Raw genomic sequence first — 17,326 nt, forward strand, 5'->3', positions numbered from 1 at the left:
AGTTCCTTTATAGCCCAACATTAGATTTTTACTTCTTGAGTTTGCATCCTTGTAACCTGCTGAACAAAACTTGTAAGTATCCTAAACGTTTGTTTTATTTTCTGCAATAAGCTAAAAGTCCAATGGAAACATTTGAGTCTTTTTGTTGAGGAAGCCTTTGCGTGGCTAACTTCAGGGTTAGTCTACAAAAACACATGATCACTGCACCTCTCTATCGATTTCTTCACACTCACTTCTGTGCAACATACTGTAATCAGCAGCTGGTGTTAAACAGGCTGAACGAGCAACTCTACTCCTCCAGACACACACACACATTACACACTGAAGACACACACTCCACTCCGTGCAGCTCTGCGGGGTTACTTACTGACACTTCACAACAACAACTCTATTCAAAACAAAACAAAGAGAACAATAATGAAAGTGATGCTGGACTGTACGTAACTATTCTCAGTGTGTGTGTGTGTGCGTGCATGTGTGTGTGTGTGTGTGTGTGTGTGTGTGTGTGTGTGTGTGTGTGGAAGTCATCGCAGCACAGTCCGGATGTTTGAGCATCCTGTAGCCTGTCAAAATTCCTGACAGTTAACAAACTCTCTTTCTGCATCACCACCCACCCAACCCCCATCTGTGAACTCTGACAACTCCTTTATAAACCCGTCCAAATATGTGTGAGGAGAACGATGGCTGTGTGATGTGAGCCAATAGCCAGAGGCTCGTTAAAGTCCAATTAATTTCAGCAGGAAGGAACAGGAAACAAACTGAGCGATGCACCCATTAGGACCGCTTAATATATCCTATATGTGAGGGTTTGTGAACTAAACAATGCCATGTGATTATACAGCCAATACCATCATGTTGGATCTGGTACATGTTCCAGTTTTCCAAAATTACAAAGTATATAGTATAACCCCAAAATTGAGATTGACGTAAAAATGAAGGTCTCTCTTGCTGATATTGTACGTAAGTTTTGACACCAATACAGAAACAAACGATTAACAACTGTACATTTGCTTGAATTAGATATTCTAAAAATGTTCAAATTCTAATTTAAAGGGGACCTATCATGCAAAATGCACTTTTGTACGTCTTTTCTACATGAATATGTGTCCCCGGTGTTCCAGGGAACTCACCAAGTGTCAGAAAACACAACCCTCTCTATTTTCCTCCATACCCAAATCTCTAAAAAAGGGGCTGCAACGGATCTGATAAAAACTGATCCAGATTTGAACACTGTCCTGACGTCAGGACGGTGGCACTACGGCTATTGGGCCAACTCCACCAATCAGGAGGAGACAGCCACGGCCATTGCCGTTCGAAAGCGCTGGAGACGCTGTAGTACATATGCCAGGCCTCTAGATGGTGCTGTTCTCACTGAATCTGCCCAGAGCTAAAAAATGTCAAATTGAGCAAAATGAGGCATGGCTAAAATGCATGATCTGTTTGGTATTTTGAAAAAAAAAGAAAGTATAAATATGCCTTATATAGGTATGGTCCTACACTATATTATTCAAATATAGCATGATAGGTCTACTTTAAATCAGGATGTAATCAGAAAAAAAAGGTATTTATCTCATGCTCAGAGCTCTGTACTCAGGAATGAGTCCTTAAACCTGTTAAATACGTTTATTTTCATTATAAAATACTATTTCAAGATGCCTAAAATAAGGAGTGTAGTTCACAGATTGTTTTGTAAGCACCCACTTGTAACATTTTCCAAAACAGGACGAAATCTGATGCATTTTTGTGAATATTTTGCACAGTATATGTATTTGAGTATTTACAGCTGCAGTACCATGTTTAATATCTACTGGATTTTCCTTGAGATTTATTGAAAATAACAAAAATGGAGGATATCACCAGCCTCTGTTGATGTATGAAATAAGTTGCCCAGTCTTTAAAAGGGAAGGAAATGAAACAGTCAAAGCTTTTTCTGTCGCGCAAGATTTGTCATTGCACAACTTTCCGTTTGGTCATCTCAACATATCCTATATCAAAAGGTATTTAAAGTGACATTTCTTAGTCCAATAGTAGAAATACTTGAGTTAGACCTGCCTGTAAATAAAGCATGAGAGAAACCCGGATACAGGGTGTTTCTCAATGTCAAGTAAAGCTGCTCCAGAGCCACTATTTCAAGTATACTAGGTCATCGAGTGGCGCTGAAGGACTCTTTAAATGTGCTACCAAGCAAGCCTCCTCGACATTGAGAAACGGCCACCGTCTCTCTTAAAAAATGTTTGGTCCCTCTATTTCTATGTCTGTATAAATGTGGCGTGGCACTAGGTTGTAATAAATCCTACGGCCAGTCTGATGTAAGGAGTATAAGAACAGTTTCAAATCAAAAAACATAACTCAGAGAACATATTTGAGGTGGCAAACATGGGGATGTTTTTATTATTTGTAGAGAGAGAGAGAGAGAGTAGCCACCCTTGGGTGACAAAGCTCTCTCTTTCTCAACGTGGAGAAAAGAGAGAGCGAGAGAGAGGGAGGTGCGACTGTGATGCTTCCCCTGTGGAACAAATGCAACCAAGGCAACAGCGAGAGAGGAGGGAGAGGAGGGAGAGGAAGAGCAGAAGTGATGAAGAGTCAGGAGGCCCTGCTGCCACTGAGGACAGATCCACGGCTCTGACTCGTTCCATTTACAAAACATTAGCAGAAACTCCCCCCTGAGTTTTGAGAGACACTCACGTTGACGATGGACTCTTTGAATTTGATGTGCAGGCGGTAGTTGGACATGGCGATGATGGCGTCCTCCGCCCGCCCCACGTACTCCGTGAACTCCCCGTGAAGCTCAGGAAACGGCACCTAGCAACAGCAGGAGACAAAGCATTCAGACACTCTGCAGATCAGCTGGCATGATAACTGCTGCAGGAAACATATGGACATCATGACTATATGGATATCATGACTATATGGACATCATGACTATATGGACATCATGACTATAGGACATCATGACTATATGGACATCATGACTATATGGACATCATGACTATATGGACATCATGACTATATGGACATCATGACTATATGGACATCATGACTATATGGACATCATGACTATATGGATATCATGACTATATGGACATCATGACTATATGGACATCATGACTATATGGACATCATGACTATATGGACATCATGACTATATGGACATCATGACTATATGGACATCATGACTATATGGACATCATGACTATATGGACATCATGACTATATGTACGGTACGTTCACACAGGACCAAATGCACGTCACGATTACATGTAGAGTTAATGAAAATAGAGGCCAATCGGAACAGAGCCGGCCAGCTAACCAATCAGAGCAGACTGGGAAAAGCATGGAGACACGTGAGGCACAAATTGCTAATATGAACCTGAACAAATGAGCATTAGTAAGTCCTCAGGAGTCTTGCCTATTGCCTCGATAAAGTACAAAATGTACACCTCTGTTTCACAGCAGGAACTTTTTCCAGCTAGTGAACTTTTTATAGAAACCAGCAAGTCTACTACTTTTCCAATAAGGACTTTTCAACATCTGTTTTGCAAAGATCATGCCTCAGATAAGCATTCTCACTCCTGAACAACACAATAACTGTGGCACCACATATCACTTGACTTTTGCACGTTTGCCCCGGAGCCTGGTGGAACTGAAAGTGGTCTGAAGTCACATGTGTGTGTCAGTGAGTGTGTAACTGATCACAGGGAACAGACACATATTTACACAGGTTAGCTGGGTCGAGCACGAGATAAGCAGCAGCTTCCTCACCTGCATGTTTTCCTCCTCCAGGACGGGGGACTTCTTGGGGAAGATCTGATTGGCCTGGATGCACTCCAAGCTCTGCTGGCCCTCCTCCTCCTGCAGGGGAAAGACCCGTTAACTCTTTACTGAGTCAGCTTTAACAACCTTCTTTCACTCATCTACTTTCTTTAGTTTCACTATGGCATTTCAAACATTTTTCCAGGGGGTATTTCCTCATTTATCACCCTGCCTCCCGTCTCGTGCATCAACAGCTTTGACCACTTTGCTGCTCTGTAGAAACATGTGAACAATCCTCACCGAAGAACATCTTAAAAGTATTTTTTGTGTGGAAAGTTTGGGTGTAAAACAGGTGTTACTCCTCCTAAATAGTCCCGACTCCGATTGATTGGCTTATAAATGAATGTAGAAATGGCAAACCTTGTGGTGACAGACCGTTGATTTAAAACCATTTTGACAATGCTGCTTTGTGTGGCTGTCCTCTCCTTCCCACCCACACTGTAATGTGCAACCCAGGCTAATTGACTATAATCACCCCTTGCACAACAAACCATGGAATACCACACGCCAAAAACCCTCCTAAACTCCACATAGACATTCATTTACACAAGTCTGTGAAGCAAGGAGAATCTAAATATGATTTATGCTCGGAGAAATTACGTTTTTTTTATGTAAAAATGTAGCGGGCTTTCATGAAGGCTTGAGGTCACCGTTTTCTTACGCAACACTGAGGATGTCTATCAGCGGGGAATGTGAGGCATGGATATACAAGCCGAGTCAGGGTTTTCTCTTCAAAAGAGAACCGGTGGAAGAAAAGAGAAAACGTCTGGCCTTGTGCCGACAGACATCGACAAGAATCTGAGCTGTGTTTGGTTAGGAGCTGAGTTTAGTCCCAGCATTGTGCAGAGAAAGATTACAGTGGTGGAAGATAACGGACAGCGAGGGCACATCATGCAGGATGCTGACTCAGCACCAGGGGTGGAGAGTATCCAAGTATATTTACTCGAGTACTGTACTTATAGAGCACATGTTCTGCTTTCCTGTAGTGTGTTCTATAGCTTTTAGTGCATGTAAATGGTCTGCAAAGGCTGAAATCCCTGTGTTCCCTCCAGAGGGAGTTTCTCTCCCACTCTCCCCTGTTTTTGTGTTAAACATCTCACAGTTTCAGCTTTTCAAATGTGAAGATTTGCGGGTTTTCAATGTAATTATTTAATGTATTTTCATTAATTGGGAGTTGTTTTCTACAATAGGTACTTGTACTTCTAAGTACATTTTCCTAAGCACATAGTACAATTCTCAATGCAGTACTTTGACTTGTATTGGGAGTATTTTACAGTGTGTAATTAGTACTTTGACTTAAAGTGGACCTATCATGCTATATTTGAATAATATAGTGTAGGACCATACCTATATAAGGTATATTTATACTTTTTTTTGTGCAAAATACCAAACACATCATGCATTTTAGCCATGCCTCATTTTGCTCAATTTGACATTTTTTAGCTGTTTTAGCAAGGGCTGATTCTGTGAGAACAGCACCACCTACAGGCCTGGCATATGTACTACAGCGTCTCCAGCGCTTTCGAACGGCAATGGCCGTGGCTGTCTCCTCCTGATTGGTGGAGTTGGCCCAATAGCCGTAGCGCCACCGTCCTGACGTCAGGACAGTGTTCAAATCTGGATCAGTTTTTATCAGATCCGTTGCAGCCCCTTTTTTAGAGATTTGGGTATGGAGGAAAATAGAGAGGGTTGTGTTTTCTGACACTTGGTGAGTTCCCTGGAACACCGGGGACACATATTCATGTAGAAAAGACGTACAAAAGTGCATTTTGCATGATAGGTCCCCTTTAAGTAAGGGATCTGAGAACTTCCACTGTTCAGCACAAAGGTCATAGCAAGGACACACACACACACACACACACACACACACACACACACACACACACACACACACACACACACACACACACACACACACACACACACACACACACACACACACACACACACACACACACACACACACACACACACACACACACACACACACACACACACACACACACACACACACACACACACACACACACACACACACACACACACACACACACACACACACACACACACACACACACACACACACACACACACACACACACACACACACACACACACACACACACACACACACACACACACACACACACACACACACACACACACACACACACACACACACGTTATGTCATGATGCAACAAAACAACACACATTTAAGTAAAAGCTCAGACAGCAGCCGGGGACGACCTTTGACCCCGATGCAGCTGATTAGACCGTCTGCTTCCTGGTAAACAGAGCTGATTTAAAAAGTGAAAATCAATGGGGAGTTTCTCATTCTGCAGAACGCAGCGCATGCCCCCGGACACACAGCAGTCACTGATTAAAAAGCATGCATGAGGGGAAGGTGCTTTACCATGGCGCCGGTGAAGGAGTGGGTCAACCAACGAGGAACGGCCGGGACCAGTCTGCACGAGAGCAACATAGAGAGGTTATTCTGCCAGTAAAACATGTTACTAATACAGGATACTGTGCACACATTGCGTTATATGTGAGGAAAGCAACATCAGGCGTGACTTCAACACTGCTTTCCTAACTTTGTAATGCAACATTTGACAAATAACGACATAGAAATAGGATAGAAAAACAGATATATGTGTATTTTTTTTTACTTAAAAAGGTTTATTTTTATTTAAACAGCATAAATATGAAGCTTTAAATGAATGCCTGTAATGTTTATATCACTGTTTAAGGAGAATGTTAAAGCTATTTAGTTTACCTGAGCTTGAGGCACTTACCACAAAATGCAATGTCCCTGATTCAATGTATTCCCAATCTCTCTCTCCACTCATTTCCTGTCGTTTCTCTAATGTAAACTCTAATATAAAAGCATAACATGCACTAATAACATATATGTTTATCTGATAAACAATGAAATGACAGTGTTGTTTTTTCATATGCTTTAGCAGTTGCCCCAAAGGAGGCACATGCAGAGTTCCCGTTAGAATATTTTTTTGCCGGTCAACATGTCCGTTAAAGTTGAAATCTTCCGGACAAAATTAGATAAGTGCCGGTTAAAGGTCTTCTTTGTTATTTATTGAGCTTTAAAACAAATTGATATGATTCGACATTAAACAAACTAATTATAGTAGATTAACTACATTATTCAAAAGTGTACAGTAATTTACAAAAACGCGGGAATAATAAACGGAGCGCTCTCTCCTTCTCCTGACAGCCCGTCAGTATCATGCAGCTCGCGGATCCAGTAATGAGTGACCCGACAGTAAAACTAAACATATCTATAACTAGTTTAGGTAGTTTGAGAGGTAATTAAAATAGCTACGTGTGATTTTCTAACCTGAAGTGTGTTTTGCTCTGCTCGCCGCTGCAGGGGATCATGCAGAGCTGCGTGTCGACTCGTCAGCAGCAGCCGATCTCTCTCTCCTGTCAGATTAGACTTTACTCGCATTTATGTCCATATCGATCAGATCTAGCTAGTTCTAGCTAATGATATGACTACCTGCTTGTTAAAAGACACCTAAACAATAAGCGTCGCTATGCAACCGGATGAGGCCACAAAGTATAGCGCAGCATTATGCATTTGTTTACATGCCCACCGGAACCCCGAGGCATTACCAACAGATCAACGCACAATCAACCCATACAGGACATCTCTTTCTCCACATTAAGTGTTAGACATTAGAATTGACAATTTTTGTCTGTCACATACTCTTTTGTCTGTCACATACTATTCTTGTCTGTCACATAAGTGGCGCAACTGATGCGGTATTGCGCTAAGGGAAAATTATTTTGACCGGACATTTTGACCGGAGAGATTTAGATTTGCCGGACTTCAGCATATTTTACCGGTCATTGTCCGGTAATTACCGGCTAACGGGAACTCTGGGCACATGTTTACATTATTCATCCTGGGGGAAGTGGGGTTTTGCGACAGTTAGTCCATATTAGATTAAAGATATGTATATTAAAATATGGTAAAGCACACTACCCAATAAAACAAATGTATATATAGAATAAAAACATTAATATTATAAACACAGATCACTGTTTATATTCTGAATGGACTCACTACCTTGACATGAGAAACCAAACAGCCACCTGTCCTTTAACTCATTAGCGATGCCTCTGGTAGATTGACTGAGACTGCAGATGTTCCAATAACTCAGAAGAAAGGCTTTGCTCTGCAGGGAGGGTCTGCAGGTCAAACTGCTGACCTGTTCCATTTGGGATGTTGTTCACAGGCACTGGCATGTGTAAATACTTTCTCAGGGGTCTGGGCAAAATCATTGATCAGAGCCCATGGTCGACAGGAGGTGGCGAGCCCCTATAGGCAGTACAGTGAGTTCCAAACGCTCAATAGAAAATCTATTTGTATGACATGGCACTCAAAGGGGGCGGGGCTTGGCTAGCAGTGGCAGGATTTTGGGCTTCAGTAAGTCATATGATAAGTTGTTTAAAATGTAGTTAAGTTTTTGTTTTGATTTGCAAGCATGAGTGGGGATGAAATATAATTGAATGCCAACCAGTTCTGCATTAACTCATCTTTTGTTAGATATGATCATTAGTTGGTATTTGTTTTTGGAGAAAGTGCCTTTTCGGTGTCATATTGAAATCTTGAATGTAATGTAATTAAACCCCCTACTCATCCAGTAAAGATACAATTATACTAGGGCTGCTCAATTAAATTGTATTTTAAATCGCAATTACGATTTTGGCTTGCAACGATTATGAAAACAACATAATCGAAATAAAACAAATGTATTTATTTTTTCAGTTGAATTATACTTAAAGTTCAGGGTAATCAACTGTTAAAAACATACTGTTCACATTTTTTTCTCCAATAAATGGATGTTTTCAAAGTAAATGGATAATCGTTTTTTAATAATCGTGATATCAATTATTGACCCAAATAATCGAGATTATGATTTTTGCCATAATCGAGCAGCCCTAAATTAAAACACTGGTGGCCACATTTAAAGAAGCAGCAAATAAAACCAGTAATGTCATATATATGTTTAGGCTTACCAGACAATCGGTAACGCACAGTGAGCAGTCCTGATGATCCTGTTTGGAAACTCTTACACGTAAGACATGGAAATCTGTGGAGACGAAGGAAAACAAACATTATTTTCCTAACAAAGCAGACTTTTTCAGTAAAGAAAAGTCAAGCTACAGAAGCTCTTTTGATTCCCTCGTAAATATAGCTGTGCTGGTGGTCAGAGCGGCGTGCATGTGAGGGAAGAGATACCACTTACACTCAGCTGTGGGATGGAAAGAAAGCCATCTGGATCCTAAAGCACTAACTGTAGTCTAACCAGCACACAGGCAGGCATATGAACTGACCATGTAACGTCCACATGCAGGAATAAACAAGAACACTTGATCCATGCATAATATTATTTTACCCCCTGCCGTCACATCTGGAGGTCAACACGAGCTAATGAAAGGTATTGTGGATGTACTTCTTTTTTTTTTAAATATAGCCTCCTGTGGTTAAAGCTAGCCCCAGATGATTTGGAAAAGATGAGTTACTTTATGAGAAACTGTACTCAACAAAGCTGTTATTAAGTCTGGAGTTATTTAATAAGAAACAGTGTTTCCGCCAGACCAGGGCTGAGAGGGCGTCCACTCAGAGGTTGTGTGACGTCACGTTGTGTCACGTGACTTGAATTTTGAATTGAGCCGTCCCTTATAGATACAATCTCTTTACGTATTAGTGATGGGAATTCCGGCTCGTTTTAGTGAGCCGGATCATTTGGCTCGGCTCACTAAGAAGAGCCAAATGATCCGGCTCACTAAACGGCTCTTCATGTTAACACAGTTCACCACGGAGACTCAGTTTCGCGCGTGCTGCACTAGCACCCCCCGTCAAGGCTCGCCGGCAGTACACTTTCCGTCACAGGAACACGCTTTGCTGGCGGCGAAAATAATCCCACCAGACTCCTTTGCCCCTCCAACAGAGGGATGTCCTTGTCCTTTTTTCTTTTCGTCATTTCAAGCGATAAAAACCCTCGATCTTCTCTCGAAGAAGGCGGAAACGTTAACCGTAATATTTGTTTTATTAAGGTCTGCATAATGTTGTTTGCAGTATGTTCAGATACTTCGCCTTAAACTAAAACATTGCATTTAATGGGATTCAATTCTTGCCCTCGTCCATATTATTCAATAACATTTTCCTTAATGGTACAGCCCTATTTGAACTAAAAACAGCTGGTCAAGCACACAGACTTGGCACAGCCCAACACTTGGCTGCTGCCTGGTATTGATTTGTTGTGTCCAGTGTACAGTAGAAATAACTGGGGAAACTGAAAAGGAGCCAACTTGTTTTATCAGGTAATGTCAGACCCTCTCTACATGGTATTGTAAAGGCAGCCTGTTAGGGATCTCTCTCTCTGCATTCAGGCCCACAAAGGGTTGTAAAGGTCAGCTACTCTTGCAGAGACTGAAATCTGATCTGAGGTCAGTGAATGGGGAGCACGGGACCTTAGCACACTTTCTCAGGAGCAGATATAAAGGGTAGAAACAAGAGCAAAACCCCATTGCATTTACCCTCTTGTCCTGTTCGTTCCCCCCCCCCCCCCCCCCACTTTGGTGTTTCTTACACATTTGACCATTCCGTTTTGGCTCATCACCAACATTGTATTTAACTCCCTTTTAAGCTGTAGACTATATTTCAGACGACTGGTTCACATGAATTATTTATTTATTTCCACTTTTTAATGCTATTTATTTCTACTTCAGGAATATTTTGGATTGTTTATTTCTAGTGTCTTTATTTCTCGTATGTACATTGCCTTGTTTTTAATACTGCTGCAACGCAAACATTCCCCAAATTGGGATCAATAAAGTACCTATCTATCTATCTATCTATCCATCTATCCATCTATATCCATCTATCCATCCATATATCTATCTATCCATTACATGCTACTTGTTAGACGCTTTTATCCAAAGCGACTTACATACTCAATACTGTGGGCAATCCCCACAGGAGCAATTTGGGGTGAAGTGTCTCAGGGACACAACGACATGTTGACTGCAGTGGGGTTTGAACCTGTGCTCCCTTGATCCGAACACCAACGCTCTATCCACTGCGCCACACTCCTCCATCTATCTATCTATCTATAACTGCAGTGAATTTAAAAGAAGAGAAACTGAAAATAACATGGTTGTCGGTTTGTGGGTGTGTACTATCTGATGGATGAAAATAAACCCATTCACTTCCTATGGCAGTCAATATAGGTCTTACAAAGTTGACCACTCAAACCACTCAAAATTAAATTAAAGTGGTGATCAGAAATGTTATATGTTCAAATGCCTACTGTGGAAGACATCATAAGGCCTTGAGGCAATAACATGTAAAACACAATATGATTGTTGTGCTTTTATTTATGTATTAATGTGTGCATATGTATATAAATGTGTCTGTTGATCGTGTATATATAGGATATACATATGTTTATATATATTTGTATTTTTGTATTAGGGATTGTGGGTAACGGTATTTCGATCTCTCTATCTGTACACACAAACTGAAAGATCGGCAATAAAGTTGACTTTGACTTGTTGAGTATTTTAAGACCAGAGTATTTGGACAAGACAGCAGGGTTAAAGGCACATGAGGACCTGAACACTGCCTGGTCATTGAGAGTGGTGTGAGGCTGCCAGAGGGGGGAGGTCATCATAACTTGGCTGACGGAGGAGTCCAGCCTTTACTGCCGGTGCCACCTGATAAAGCATATCTGCCACACACACAGGGCTCTGTTTACAGCTCAGTCGGGTCTGAGTTCAGAGAGGAAGGCTAAGCCCCTTAGAGCCTTAACGTTCCTCCTGTCCCGTGACACGCTGCAGCGCAACACAGCAAACTGCCTCCATCTGCTAACTCATGTTATTAAAGTTGAAAAGAAAACGCTGACTGAGGCGATAAAGTACATCGAGTGACAGTTACTTTACATGGACGGTGTGAGGGTGAAAATGATCAAAACAACAGCGGTAAAAGGGATTAACTCACACATGTCGGCTAGATTTGTGTCATAAAAACAACATTCAACTGGATGAGCAGTTCAATTGCTAGGTTAAATATTAACGTTATTTCAAGCTGTGACGGCTTGATACTTGAGTATATTTACTCAAGTATTGTTCTTAAGTACTATTTTGACATATACAGTATGTATTTTACTTGAGTATTTCCACTTAAAGCTACTTTATACTTCTACCCCACTACAATTCAGAGGTAAATATTGTTCCTTTTATTCCACTACATTCATTTAACACTCACACTTACTTTGTATATATAAAAGCACATGATATGCTGATGTGGTATACTGAAGTACTTATCTAAACAATATTTCAAGTATACATTTCACATTGAGAAACTAAAAAACTCAAATGTATAAAAACAGGATAATATATTAACCATAATAATACAATACTGTTAAGGAGTTTTACTTGTGATATTTGAAGTACATTTAGCTGATAATACTTTTGTATTGTGCAGAACAACAAAGGCCATGCATTGTGCATTATGAGTACTTTGTGTACATGTTGATGGTGTTACTTTGTACTTTTACTAAAGTAACGTTTTGAAATCATGACTTTAACTTGTAGGGGAGTATTTTAAGACCATAGTATTTGTACTTTTACTTAAGTAAAGGATCTGAGTCCCTTTCCAACACTGCACAAAATTCCGCCGGCATAATAAAAACTGCACAAAAGCAACATAAATACTAACGTTATTTGAAGTTTGCTAAAAAAACGAGTAAAAGTACAAAGTAGCATTAAAAGTCCCTAAAGATTGTACTCAAGTAAAGTACCTGAGTAGATACTAAAATACTAAATACTACTTACTTTCCTCCACTGTTTATTTCCACATAAAAGCCAGTAGCTAACGTTATTTAAATTATAATTTAGATTAGATATCTACCTATGTCAATAGATAGAAGTAGAGCTAGCAGAAAACAGCATACCTGCTGCCCTGACTTCTCTGTGGGTAAGGTTAGCTTTAGGATGGATTTTCTGGAGCTAACGTCAATAGTTAGCTAAATAGTTAAAAGTATTGCTAGCAAGCTAACGCTGAAAAACTGAATATGAACATCGCAATTAGCCAATTGTAACATTTACTAAAAAGCTAATGATATGTTGTGTTTTAATCGTATATTACTGTACAGTGTTTGCCAGTAGTCGCTGAAGCACAGAGCAGCCAGTAAACTGCTCGGCTACCTATTAGCATGCTAAGCTACCAACTGTTTTTGTTGTCATGAGATGGAGGGCGGAACCCAACACGGAGGCCTTCTGTCAAAACAAACCGAGGAAAGAGAACAACCGGCGGATAACTCACCAGCTGCAGGACCGATGAGAAGCCAAAGGTTCACCCGAAACCCGTGCAGTTAGTAAGCAGCAAATAAACGTCGATCAAATAGGCATTAGTCATAATATCCGAGCCGAGGCCATCTCTACTGCGTCCCTCTCCAGCTCCGAGCCTTCGACGCCATCAAAGTCTCCAACCCAACAACTTACGTGGTGACGTCATCACGTCAGAACCACGGTCTCAGGCCAAGAGGGGCGGGGCTCAGGCTTAAACACACGCCATGCGGTGCCATCATGTAAACACTGGGACTGATGAGGGAGTGGAAAACTAAAAGTATTACTAGGGGAAATGAAAAAAGCGGCATTATTGCAGGACAGTTTCTCTCTGCCTGCCACAGCATGAGAGAATCAGACTGACCTGATACACCAGGTCCCACATCTCAGGCATTTTATTATTATTTTCCTATTAATGTATTATATGAATTGACTATCAACATTATCCGGCACAACAATCAACAACTCACATAACTCTTTAAACTAATTAATTGTTTTATTTAATTAATTCTTCCTTTGGTTACTTGTAAAGAAAACGTGTTTTTCTTGCATTTGTTCACAAATGTTGATGAATTTAACATTACATTTAAAATGTGTATTTAGTTGTAGATGACACAATTGTACCAGAGTGTAGGAATACTCTGTTACAGTAAAAGTCCTGCATTCAAAATGTTACTCAAGAAAAAGTAGAAAAGTATTAGCATCAAAATATAAATAAAGTAGTCATTGTGCAGATTGGTCCATTTCAGAATGATATATATATATATGATTTTAATTATTGATTAATTTAAGAATGATCAAATGTTGTAGACTGCAGGGTAGCCTGTGAAAGTTACTCCAGGTGTAACTCAATTAAGTGTTAATTATATTTCATATCAATAATCCAAAAGTAAGTAAAGATATTCAATGAATGTAGTAGAGTGAAAGTAAACAATATACCTCTGAATTGTAGTGGGGTACAAGTACAACATTTGAATACTCAAATAAAGTACACATACCTCAACATTTTACTGAAGTACAGTACTTGAGTAAATCTACTTAGTTACTTTACACCACGAGGTACTTATACCTAACTTAAGTATTTTCTTTACTGCAACTTTATATTTCTACTAAACTTAGAGGGAAATATTGAGCTTTTTATTTCACTACATCTATCTTACATATTTTACTTACAAATGAAGATGTTTGCATGTTTTGTAATGAATTAACCGGCAAATTGTTATACCGGGTTTTTTAGGGATAAAGAATGATTGGCATTTATAAAAATCCAACTATATATCTTTTTAATTCTTCTGTACAGGGTCTTTTACGTTTATGTATTTGACTACATTCTACTAATTAAAATGTACTGAGGTATAAAATGCAATAAAACATTGTAGTTAACGATATATCATGCCGTTTTAGATTCCTGAAATAGGCTACACATTACAGTGAGGTTTTTATAGATTTAAGTTGTAATGTTAGCATTCATTTGTGTGTATTTATCTGTATTGTGGGTGTGTGCACTTCACCATGAAGAAATAAAAACACAACACAGCAGGATCTTAAACAAGTATGTATTGAATGATGGCTTACATATGCAAATTCAATTTCCAAGACGCTTGGCATACCTTTGTCCATTCTTTAACATTACGAGCCTGACATGTGTGACTGAAGCCTGCAGGACGTCTCTCTTTATTGGCTCACACAGCGGACTTTCCCAAGAGTTGTAAATATTGTTTTTATATTAACAACTCTGATAACAATCATTCAAATTTTGAATCCGACCAATTGCCTCTTTATTTAGTGACTCATGTCAATTACAAAATAAAACCATCTTATGTGTAGGGCTGCTGTTATGAAAAAAGCTTTGCTCTGTTTCTTAACTTACAAAAAAGCCCTACACCCTTCTTAAATCACACTTCACCACTTTACTCCTGTTAGGATAATGCATGAGGCGTATGATATGGCACAAAATAATCTTGATTTAAATATTTACCTGGAAGTTATTGTTTGATGATGACTTTGTGAGAGCCAGATTTATCAGCTGCACCATGCATGGACTTCACTAATGTAAAAAGACTGATTCAATGTCCCTGTGCAAGAACAACAACACAAAAACACAGCCCTATCCCCTGTCATGAGACCAGAATGGATTTGCATGCAAAACGATGAGATGAGCTTTACATGGAGAGATAATGCATGTCAATACATTTCTTTTTCAGTCATATGTCCATGTTACCATGAAAGACAATGTTATTTCCACATTAGAAATGCCACTTCTAATCATACAGTATATTATGCACAAAAAAATGATGGTACGAAAACCAGAGAAAAATCTTCTGTGGCTCCAAAGAGAAAACAGAAAGAGTATTTTAGAGAGCAAAGTCTACTGATCTGAAACCCCACCAGCCTCGTCCTGCTATTTCCAATCAACGCTGCACTTTGACACATCTGAGTAATGAATTACAAAACAGCTCTCCAACACACACCACCACCTACTGAGAAAGTTGCATTTCCCGTATACACACAACTTTCCACGGATCCATTTAATATTTAACGGAGTCTTTCTCTACACCACATAATGTTTTATCATAGTCACCGCCACTGATGAGCAACTGTTTTTCAGTAAAGCTTTAAAAAGCAAGACTACCCTGAGAGAAGGTCTAAAACGTGGGCAAGCTTGCCAGACCAGAACTGGCTTGAATGGGTTTGGTTTATTAAATCTGTACACTCTATTTCAATATAATCAGCACATTTTGTTCCAAGAATGTAAGATATTATTCTTCTTTTTTTAGTAATTGTGTAATATATATCTCTACATAATACAATCCAAGTCCTCTGAACTATGTAGACATGTGCAAGTGTTTACTACCAACTTCAACGATACAGTAAAGGCAAAGACTTGTGGACACTAAAGTTAGGTTAATGTTGATATTTCAAATTTTTCTCTCAAGTCCTCACAATTATCAAAATCTAAGTGCTGTAAGTAGTTCATACACGAGGTATTGAATATCTAGTTAACTGAGTATAAAATAGAGGCAAAACACATAAAGAACATCTCGCAAGCATGACAAAAAAACTTCCACAGACACAATACACAAGTGGTCAAAGATAATATGAGGGGTACCTGTAACCTTGTGTGTCCTTGAATATAGTGTACTTACAGATTAGATGTTTATTATGCTGATTAGAGGTCATCTGTATCATGCTCTCAGATCAATTCACAGCACTGTAGTGTTTCTCACGGCAGGTTTGCATATCAAACCGCCCCACATCGCAGTATTCTAGCTACAATAAATGACCCACATTTTTAAAAAGTGCACTCAATCAGGGTTGAGGAGGATCATATTATACACATATAATATTAGCTCACAGCAGCATGTTCTTTGTAAAAGACAGATTGTGTTCGTTAAAACTCGCTTCATGTTTTCGATCACGTCTGAGGCATGATACAGATCTGATCCCTCCATTGGTTCTAGTAGAGTGGTGCAGGAATGAGTGCTTGAACCCAGAAATGACTATTAGCATTAGCATTTTACCACTTCTCAGTCCCTCGTCTTGTTTTTAGAGTTTGTGTTTGGCTAGCTACCTAAAATGAAGGTCTGTGGTTAACACAAGCTGAATAGATTTCACGTAAAACATGTCAGTAAATACCCACTGAATATGAATTTATAAAACAGCGGTTGCTAACAAGTGTCTAAATGAGACGACTAAACGTCATCACGCCCAACATTAGCCTCCTTTAGCTTAGCGGTGGTGACGTGAAGTCATGTGACCGTGCTGTAGTTCCTTTATAGCCCAACATTAGCCTCCTTTAGCTTAGCGGTGGTGACGTGAAGTCATGTGACCGTGCTGTAGTTCCTTTATAGCCCAACATTAGCTTTTGGAGTTTGCATCCTTGTATCCTGTCATGTGATCATTCTGTAGTTTGTTTATATCCAAACGTTAGCTTTTGACTTCTGGATATTGCATTCCCTCGTTAACTATTATAAAAGTGGTGTTAATATGTGGAGATTATCCTGCTGAATAAAATGTGTAAGTATCATAAAAGTGTGTTTGCCACATAGAAGATTATCTGCAATAATCACATTTTGTCGAGGAAGCTCTTTGCGATGCTAACATTTGAGTTAGCCTACAAACATACGTCATCTG

The 17,326-nt window shown here is 39.7% G+C and overlaps 1 protein-coding gene across 2 annotated transcripts in view; it reads right to left on the reverse strand.

Moving 5' to 3' along the window:
• mtmr3 (myotubularin related protein 3) overlaps window positions 1-13,355 on the reverse strand; it is a 48,363-nt gene extending 35,008 nt beyond the window's left edge. For both annotated transcript variants that reach the window (XM_034133240.1, XM_034133239.1), the window contains exons 1-5: window positions 13,170-13,355; window positions 8,858-8,931; window positions 6,228-6,279; window positions 3,763-3,852; window positions 2,686-2,802 (exon numbers count right to left, since the gene is read on the reverse strand). In XM_034133240.1, the coding sequence (XP_033989131.1) occupies window positions 2,686-2,802; window positions 3,763-3,852; window positions 6,228-6,230 (210 nt within the window). In that variant the 5' untranslated portion in view covers window positions 6,231-6,279; window positions 8,858-8,931; window positions 13,170-13,355. The remainder of the gene's footprint in view (window positions 1-2,685; window positions 2,803-3,762; window positions 3,853-6,227; window positions 6,280-8,857; window positions 8,932-13,169) is intronic.
• Window positions 13,356-17,326: the final 3,971 nt, after the last annotated feature.

The sequence above is a fragment of the Trematomus bernacchii genome, unplaced genomic scaffold, assembly GCF_902827165.1.
Source record: "Trematomus bernacchii unplaced genomic scaffold, fTreBer1.1, whole genome shotgun sequence".
Lineage (NCBI taxonomy): Eukaryota > Metazoa > Chordata > Actinopteri > Perciformes > Nototheniidae > Trematomus > Trematomus bernacchii.